At 46.6% G+C, this 9,778-nt stretch overlaps 1 protein-coding gene across 1 annotated transcript in view; it reads right to left on the bottom strand.

The window, feature by feature from the left end:
* Positions 1-986: 986 nt before the first annotated feature.
* The window catches only part of LOC115458761 (ras-related GTP-binding protein D-like), an 87,801-nt gene continuing 79,009 nt past the window's right edge, over positions 987-9,778 (bottom strand). The window contains 4 exon segments of the mRNA XM_030188572.1: positions 987-1,024; positions 1,027-1,137; positions 5,593-5,688; positions 5,691-5,740. Of these exon segments, the coding sequence (XP_030044432.1) occupies positions 987-1,024; positions 1,027-1,137; positions 5,593-5,688; positions 5,691-5,740 (295 nt within the window).

Below are 9,778 nucleotides of genomic sequence, written 5' to 3'. Positions count from 1 at the left end.
CGGTTGGAATATTGGAAAATCAAGTTAGGAGTGAGGCAGGGGAACGGGTGATGTGTGGGTATGGCCTGAGAAAATCCTCAATTCTGATTGGTTGATCTGAATGAAGTGGGCATGGCCATCTGTCAAAATCAATTAAAGATAATTAATGGGTTGACGAATGCTAGTGAGGTATATTACTAACTGGTAACCTAGAAGTGAACGCCTCTGCAATGCTCTGATCATGCCCCTGAGACATCCAGTCCACACCAACTCTTTGTTCAAGCAATTGGAAGCTATCAATCTATCTAAAGCATGTCCCATAGAGCAAAGTCCTCATATCTAAAAAAAAAAGACAAGACAATAATGCCACAAAGTCACTATAAAACATAATTTATCACGTTTAAAAGAATATATGTCAAAATCTGCTGAAACATTAAAATCTAAGAAAAGTGTTGGGCACAAAAGGTACAAGTAGATTTTGAGCTGCAGAATGTATCTGCTCAACAAAAGGAGCGCTACATAAGGTTGGCCGAGGCTCTGATGCACTTAGACATCAAGGCTGGTGATTCGACTTTCATTTGATTACCAAGTTCTGATTGGCCACCAACGAATTTACTGTATTTGCTAGCAGTGCGTAAATTATCAGTTCGGAAGTTATATAACACTGTGCATGAAAACCACATTAAGACAAATGTTTAGCATCTGTAAGAAGTGTGCAGAAAAATATATAGTGCAAATCTGGTAGCATTTGCATCTTCTGATTTTCCTCTTATACATCCTACAGAGAAATAGATTATGCTTGTACAAAGAACACTTCTATACCATACGATCAGAACCACCACCATGTCTATACGCTCCTTTTGCTTACTGTATATGAAAAATCTATATAAAAGTGTTGAACACAGTGCTCGTGCTTAAAACAGCTTCAGATATTCCAGTGCATCTTGTCCATGCCAGTCAGTAAGGCCTAGGCCAAGACATCAAGCTACTGCCATGAACAGTGCCAGTTACAGGGGGACTCTAGGTGTGCCGTACGGATCATTCTCTTAGTTCTTCCCATGTGACTCTGTTGTTTTCGTGGCTTGAGTGCCTTCATTCTCACCTCAAACACTTCATGGATAGCCTTCCGAAAACAATGAAAATTATAGTCGATTAGACCTAGTGAGAAAGAAAGAAGAACCAAGAGATGTTAACTAATAACCATTAGTGGGGTTTCTTTTGTCTATGACATATTGAAATATCATTTACATTAAATGTATGTGTTGTGATAGAGTCACATTCAGGTAAGGCAGTTTCAATCTGAAATACAAGTCCCAGAAGGCATCGCAGGCAAGGAGCCAGGGGGTGAGATGAAGAACCCGGACTGGACTCCTAGCTGCAATAGGGGAAGACAGGGGTGTAAGCTGGCAGGACGTGTAGATTGGCTGCCACTAGGGAAGGAGAGATAGGAAACCCTGTGTGCAGGAGCTCATCATTAGTCTAATGCTCAACTCAGCTGGTATGGGTGGGGGGGAAGCTAATGGAAGGAGAATGATTGGTTGTGGTAGCAGAAGCCAGGGATTGATTAGGCAGGTGGAAGGAGTCCCAGGGAAGAGAGAAGCAGAAGGAGAGAAGAGGTAGAGTGAAGCAGATGCAGGGTGAAATCCGTTGGGTGTGAGAAAGTCCCAAAAGTATTTGTAGGCTGAAAACCCTTGGGTAAGAGAGGTCCCTAAGTATTGAATCTACCAGTGAAGCCGATGTATAGGGGAATCCTTGGGATATGAGAAATCCTTAAAGTATGGAACCCCTCCTGAAGGTAAAGAGAGTAGAAGGTAGAAACTGCTGCTTTGTGATTTAACTGTGATGATGAACTGAATGAACTGCTTCTATTTGGAATTGAAGTACTGTTTATTGTGCACTGGATAAAGAGCCCAGACTGGAGCTGACTGGGGCCTGTATTGAATCCTGGTATGTGCTGATAGCCTACTGCTTAAAGGGCATTATTTGCCACACACTTTCAGGTGGCTTATATGTGCTTAAGATTGAAGGTGAATGCTGCTGTTGGAACTGTGTATCAGGTCTACTAGAAACCTGCATGGAATAAAGTCCTTAAGATTGAAGTTGCTGGTGGACATTTATTTCTTGACTGTACCGGGAGCCTGTGGCTGGAGGAGATTGTTCTATCCTTGGCTGCACCTAGAGGTACCTGGTTACAGTGTCCAATTCACTTAGGTGGTTATTTTAGAAACTCTATTCTTGTTTTGGATGTCTGAAAACTGGCATTTAGATATCCATATTGCATGGATATCCAAATCCCAATTTTACAAACACAGGATATGAACATCTCACACTGCAGTACGTCCACATGACAAGGGGGCATGGTGTGGGCGTACTTTGGGCTGGACGTAAGGCCCAAAATATGGACATCCAACTCCAATCACAGAAGGGGGAAGGGACATCCGTGTCTAAAAAGATGGACATCTATATTTAGACCTGGTATTGACATGTCCAGGCTTTAGAAAGTTGCTCTGATTGAGTAAGATGTCCACTGGAGGGATTAAGGCATGACACCTCCTTAATCCTCCAGTGGTTGCCATCTCCCTCATTCTCCCCTGAATGTGAAACCAGAAAGGGATACCAGGCTCTATGACAGCTGTCGGTATTATGGGCATTCTTAACAGAGCAGCATGCAGATCAGAGGAGTAGCCTAATAGTTAGTGCAATGGACTAAGAGCCAAGGGACATAAATTGTGAGCCCTCCAGGAACAGAAAAATATCTACTGTACCTGAAAACATAAGACACTTGCAAGCCTGAAGGCTATTGAAATGGTATACTTTGCCACACTGAGCCTGCAAATAGGTGGGAAAATGTGGGATACAAATGCAACAAATAAATAAATATACATTGAGGTGCAGTAGGTATTTTTCTGTTCCTGGAGGGCTCACAATTAAAAAAAAATCACTCAACGTGTAATTAAACTCTGGAATTCATTGCCAGAGAATGTAGTAAAATCAGTTAGTTTAGCGGGGCTTTAAAAAGGTTTGGATGGCTTACTAAAGGAAAAGTCCATAGACCATTATTAAAATGGATTTGGGAAATCCACTACTTATTTCTAGGATAAGCAGCATAAAATGTATTGCACTTTTTTGGGATCTTGCCAGGTACTTGTGAAACCGGATTGGCCACTGCTGGAAACAGGATGCTGGGTTTGATGGAATTTTGGTCTGTCCCAGTATGGCAATACTTATGTACTTATGACAGCAGATAAGGTCCAAGTGGCCCATCCAGTCTGCCCTTCCTCAGTAACCACTAACTCCTCCTTTTCCTAAGGGATCCCACGTGCCTGTCCCATACTTTCTTAAATTCGGACACAGTCTTCGTCTCCACGATCTCCACTGGAAGCCATTCCACACATCTACCACCCTTTCCATGAAAGAGTATTTTCTTAGATTCCTCCTAAACCTGTTTCAACTTCATCCTATGCCCTCTCATTCCAGAGGGCATTTCCTTCATTTGAAAAAGGCTCACCACCTATATATTCATGAAACTAAGGTATTTAAACGTCTCTATCATATCCCCTCTCTTCCAGCGTATACATGTTGAGGTTCATGAGCCTGTCCCTCTATGTTTTATGACCCGTGACCCGGATTGGCCACTGCTGGAAGCAGGATATTGAGCTAGATGGACCATTGGTCTGGCCCAGTATGGCTATTCTTATGTTATACCAAAAACCATACACATATTATTAGTCAATCTCTTATTTAAAAGGATTTTCTTTGTGGAAAGTAGAAAAAAACGTAGCTTCAGCAGAAGGAATGATCCCAACAGGAACCCATTTTACCTCCCAGCTTCTTCAGGGGAACATATACTCTGCTGATGCTTTTAAATGCTGAGGTCTTACAAACTTTCACTAATAACACGTGTATGATACACAATTGCAAAAATCTATTGGTGACTGTGTCTGCACAATTATGCATGAGGGAGCACTAGAATTCAAGATTGATAATATAATCGGAGGTGTTTGGACCAATGATTGATCCTGTGAGCTGTGGATATATAAAGTGGCTTTATCCTATTGTTGGAATAGCAAAGACTTTATTTTGAAGGTCACGGCCAGCTGAGGTCTTTTTCCCTCCATTTTCAATGTGCTTCTCCTACATATTTTGATCTAGATATTTTTGGGGAAGAAATATTTGTTCACATGCTTGGTTTTTGGTATACCATGTTTAAGTGATTGTTTTCCCAAAGTTGTTTGGTACTTATAGGTATCTACTACATTCTTGGAGCACCACAATGGAAGCGCCCAGTTATAGAATTGTTCCTCCCCCACAAAGGATTTAACACTGCATATATTATAGTTCTGCGAATACCATACCTCACACAGCTAAATAGTGGAGTGGAGGAGTGGCCTAGTGGTTAGGGTGGTGGACTTTGCTCCTGGGGAACTGAGGAACTGAGTTGGATTCCCACTTCAGGCACAGGCAGCTCCTTGTGACTCTGGGCAAGTCACTTAACCCTCCATTGCCCCATGTAAGCCGCATTGAGCCTGCCATGAGTGGGAAAGCGCGGGGTACAAATGTAACAAAAACAAAATAGATACTATTGGAGATTCTACATGGAATGTTGCTACTATTGGAGATTCCACATGGAACGTTGCTATTCCACTAGCAACATTCCATGTCGAAGGCTGCGCAGTCTTCTGTTTCTGTGAGTCTGACGTCCTGCACGTACGTGCAGGACGTCAGACTCACAGAAGCAGAAGCCTGTGCGGCCACATTGGTGATCTGCAAGGGCCGACTTCTACATGGAATGTTGCTAGTGGAATAGCAGAATCTCAAATAGTAGCAACAGTGGAGGAGGAGTGGCCTAGTGGTTAGGGTGGTGGACTTTGGTCCTGGGGAACTGAGGAACTGAGTTGGATTCCCACTTCAGGCACAGGCAGCTCCTTGTGACTCTGGGCAAGTCACTTAACCCTCCATTGCCTGCTGCATTGAGCCTGCCATGAGTGGGAAAGTATGGGGTACAAATGTAACAAAAATAAAAAATAAATAAAAATCTCTTGGCACAGGAATTATTTTACAACAGGTTACATCTAAGAACAAGATTTAGCACATTATAAAGCGTTTAGAAAGCTCTGAAAAAAATACAATTATGTTCTTCGATTTAGACCTGAAACAGACTAAATCAATACTGCTTTACCACCTTGTACTTCTGCTCCCCAGTAGTTCAAGAGCATTTTACAAACACCTAGAAGCAGTGGCGTACCGGGGGGGGGGGGGGGGGGGGGGCGATGGGGGCAGTCCGCCCTGGGTGCACGCCGCTGGGGGGGTGCCGCAGCGCGCGCCTGTCTGCTCCCAGTTTGCTACGCTCGCTAAATTCTCTCGTTCGCTGCAGCTCCCTCTTTCTGCCCCGGAACAGGTTACTTCCGGTGCGCTGTGGCACCCCCCCCAGCGGCGTGCACCAGGGGGGGTGTCATTTTGCGGGGGGGGCACGCTGCACCCGGGGGGAGGGGGCGTATCGGCGATCCGCCCCGGGTGCCGTCGAGGCTAGGAACGCACGCCGCTGCCTAGAAGACACATCAGATATTAAAATGTATCAGAAAATAAATTCCTGAAAATCACTTGAAAAATTACCTTTTCTCTCAAAACTTTCTTCTCTGACAAAACAAACAAGAGCAAGAAATTTTGTCACTTCCTTTAAATACAAAACCGTTGTATTATTCAGTTTATGATTGCCATGGACTCCTTATCGTATGGGGTTCCAACTTCTTTTCCTTTCAGCCTAAGTGGAGAGAAAAGTGTGGAAAAATTCAAATTGTATTATTATACAAATTCAAACTGCTAATGGTACTTGCTTTCAAACTTATGTTTAACTCTCTTCTTAGCAAGTAAACCTCTCTCTTGTGTTATCTACTATATTAAAAGAGGAAAAAGGCTTCAGATGCTCAACATTCTCTGTTTAGATTTATATTAACAGTGAATGACTGATTGCTCAATATCCACTATTGAAGAGAACTCTTCTTAATGCGGATATCTTGCGAGCTCCTCATGAGTCAAAAAAACCTCCTGAGTGTATTAGCCCCTTATATATATCGGGCTTAACTTAATTACCCTCTACCATATTGTAGAAGAATTACTGTATTACTCTATACTAGTAAAAAAAAAAACCCCGTTTCTGATGCAAATGAAACGGGGGCTAGCAAGGTTTTCTTCAGAGTGTGCATGTGGGAGTGTGTGTGTCCCTGCCCTCTGCCCTCTCTCCCTCCCCCTCCCCCTCCGAGTCCAGTCCTTCAGTGTTGTTTCCTGCTGTTCTGTGTTTTTGTTACAGAGAGAGTGAGGGCATCTCTCTCCCCTCCCCCCTCTGAGTCCTTCACTGTTTCCTGGGATTTCCTGCTGTGCTGTTTTCCTTCACACATGGGGAAACCGGATATCTCTGGCGCTTCACACTTCCGGCTGGAGGCTTCAGTGGTGCCTTTTATATATATAGATTATACAACAGTTTAACAAGCGACACAAGCAATACAGTAATTCTTCTACAATATGGTAGAGGGTAATTAAGTTAAGCACTATATATACCCAAGAGACAACTACATTGACCCAGTCTATATCTCCCACCTTAATCCCTTCTCCACTACCTATCCTTACCTACTTATCTATTCTGCTACTCGGTGATACTTAATTTCTACTCTCTGTACCATAGTCTGTATTCCCTATTACTATGTAAGCTGCATTGAACCTGCTTTGAGTGGGAAAGTGCGGGATATAAATGTAATAAATAAATAAATATAAGGGGCTAATACACTCAGGAGGTTTTTTTGACTCATGAGGAGCTCGCAAGCAGTGGCGTACCAAGGGGGGGGGGGGGGGCGGTCCGCCCCGGGTGCACGCCGCTGGGGGGGGGGTGCCACGCGCCTGTCGTCTCTTCATTTTCATGCTCCCTTTGCCCCGGAACAGGTTACTTCCTGTTCCGGGGCAGAGGGAGCATGAAAACGAATAGCCGGCAGGCGTGCGTGCACCCGGGGGGGGGGGTTCTTTTGTCGGGGGATCGGGGGTTCTTTCGCCAGGGGGTGGGCGTCCACGCTGTTCCGGGGGGGGGGGGCGCTGCACCCGGAGGGCGGGGTGCATCGGCGATCCGCCCCGGGTGTCAGCCCCCCTAGGAACGCCTCTGCTCGCAAGATATCCACATTAAGAAGAGTATTATTGAAACGAAAGATGGCCGCCCATCTTGTTTCGATAATACGGGTTTCCCCGCTCCTTCGCGGGGACATCCTGTGAGGACGCCCTCAGGAAAACTTGGGCGCCCCGTTCGATTATGCCCCTCCACGTGGTAAGGAGAGGAATGGGATGTTACGGATCACCTGAACTCTGTGATGTTCCTCTAGGAGTGGAGTAAAGTGGACTGACTGGAACACGGCTTCAACTCTTCACTAGTCAAGGTTAGGTGACTCTTTGCAAAGGCACTAGTTGAGAGTTCAGATCAGGGGCGTATCTGGAATCCGGCGGTAGGGGGGGCCAGAGCCAGAGAGGGGGGGGCACATTTTTGCCTCCCTCCCCCCCCGCCGCCGCCGCCGCCGCCTCTCTCCACCCCCTCCCCGCCGTCAACCCTCCCCCGTTGCTTACTTTTGCTGGCGGGGGGCCCCAACCCCCGCCAGCCGAGGTCCGACCCGCAATCTCCATATTTCGTCTTCCTCCGTGGCCATGTGCTTCAAGGAAGTAACGCTGCAGTGCTGATTCGTTGAATCCAGTTCGGCTTCAACGAATCCTTGAAGCACATGGCCACGGAGGAAGACGAAATATGGAGATTGCGGGTCGGACCTTGGCTGGCGGGGGTTGGGGCCCCCCGCCAGCAAAAGTAAGCAGCGGGGGAGGGTTGACGGCGGGGAGGGAGGCCAGGGCGAAATCTGCGGGGGCCCAGGCCCCTGTGGCCCCACGCAGATACGCCCCTGGTTCAGATACTTCCTTATATACCACTAAACAGGAAGTAATTACATCAGGCACTGCCTTCTTGCAGGGCTATAAAAGGAGGCGCAGAGTTGCAGGAAGTAAAACATAATTCTTCTGGCACAGAATGCTGGCAGATATAGGGTTACCTTATGTCCAGATTTCCTTGGACATGTCCTCCTTTTCAGGGGACTGTCAGGAGTCTGTATAGTTATTTTTCCAGCCAGTCCGTGGCTGGTGGGCGGACAGACGGGCTTGCCTTCCCCCCCCCCCCCCCCCAGCCTACCTTGCAACCCTGGTAGTCTAGTGGCCTCTTCAGGGTAGAACGCCACTCTTTCCTGCGCGCGTCTGCTTGAAGTCTTGGCAGCCATTTTCAAAAAACGGCAGCAGCGGGGAGGTCAGCAGCGGTGGGCAGGAAAGAGTGGTGTTTTTCCCTGTCCCGAAGAGACCACTAGACCACCAGGGTTGCAAGGTAAGCCTGGGAGAAGACAGGAGGGGAGGGAGAGAAGGGAGTATGCTGCTCGTGGATGGGAGGGAAGGGAGAGGAGAGGGGGACATGCTGTACATGGAGGGGGGTGGGAATGGAAAAGGGGGAAATGCAGAACATGGATAGAATGGGATGGAGAGAAGGGGGTCATACTGTTCATGGATGGAAGGGAAAGGAAGGAAAGGGGACATGCTGCTCATGGATGTTTGCTTTTTTGGAAATGTACATCTTTTCTAATTTTTATTTAGACTGTTATGCTGTGACGAAACAGAGGGACTCTAAGCCTATGAACTGTATTATTTGACTGATGTGTATTTCTTCTAATTGGCCAGCAGATGGCGATTGTCTTTTTCTTTTTTTTTTAATTAAAGCTGTACCAGAAGAGAGTTTTCCTTTTCCCCCTAAGTTGTGATGTAATTTTTTTAGTCTCAACTAGGAAGCACAGAGGTAAACATCTCTGACCTGAGGCCCTGCAAACCTTTGAGCAGTTACATTTCCTGAAGCTTTCCAGGCACTTTTCAGGTAGGAATTGTGGGTCCCCTGGGAGTGTGACCCCGGTAACCTAGAAATCACTGGGGAATAACTTGAGAGTGGGAGACTCATCCAGAGGCAAGTGAGACCCGGTCGGTGGGGTGGAGGGTGCTAGTGTAGAGCACAAGTGGCAGGTGCAGGCAGACCTGAGCTGTGCTGAGGACAGACCCTCCAGGTGGCCGCAGGGTTAGCCCCAAGCAGGTGCTAGGTATGTTGTGACAGACCTTGTCCTTCTTTTTTGGTGGCAGCATGGTGGGATTGTCAGGCTCAGTGTGTGGGGTGAGGGTCACCATCCACTGAGTGGTTCAGTTTTTTAATCTGTAACCTCCAGACACAGAGTACAGTGAATGAGTACCCTATCCAGTTTTTTTTTTGGTAGTGTTAGATTAGCAGCATGCTGATGGTGACTGACAGTGGCCATCAGTCATGGATATGCCTGTCCTAACACCAGAGCGACCAAATGACCTCAGCGAGGAGGAGCTGCAGGACCTCCCTGCATAGAGTTCTCATAGGGAGACTAAACTCTTTGTGGGCAGAGGCCTGTGAATTGGTAGGGCAGGATGCCACACCAGCTGAAATCTGTCAGATCTACATGACAGAGCGACAGTGGCAAGAGGAACGGCAAGAGCAATGGCGACGAGAGGAAATTCAGCTGCGCCATCACTATTGTTAGCAGAATCTGTGGTACTTCAGGAGTCAAACACCACACACCAGAATGAGAGAGAAATCTTCTTTATTTGCCAGCAAACAAAGTAGGACATCAGCGCTAGCTCTCTCCTTCTCTTCAGCTCTCTGTGTCTTGTGTCTCCTGTCTTGGTTCCTTCTCTTCTAACGTAAGCTGCTTCTGTTCTCCTTTATATA

This window comes from Microcaecilia unicolor, unplaced genomic scaffold (assembly GCF_901765095.1).
Source record: "Microcaecilia unicolor unplaced genomic scaffold, aMicUni1.1, whole genome shotgun sequence".
NCBI classification, from domain to species: Eukaryota; Metazoa; Chordata; class Amphibia; order Gymnophiona; family Siphonopidae; genus Microcaecilia; species Microcaecilia unicolor.
This window is presented reverse-complemented; position numbering and strand designations above follow the sequence as displayed.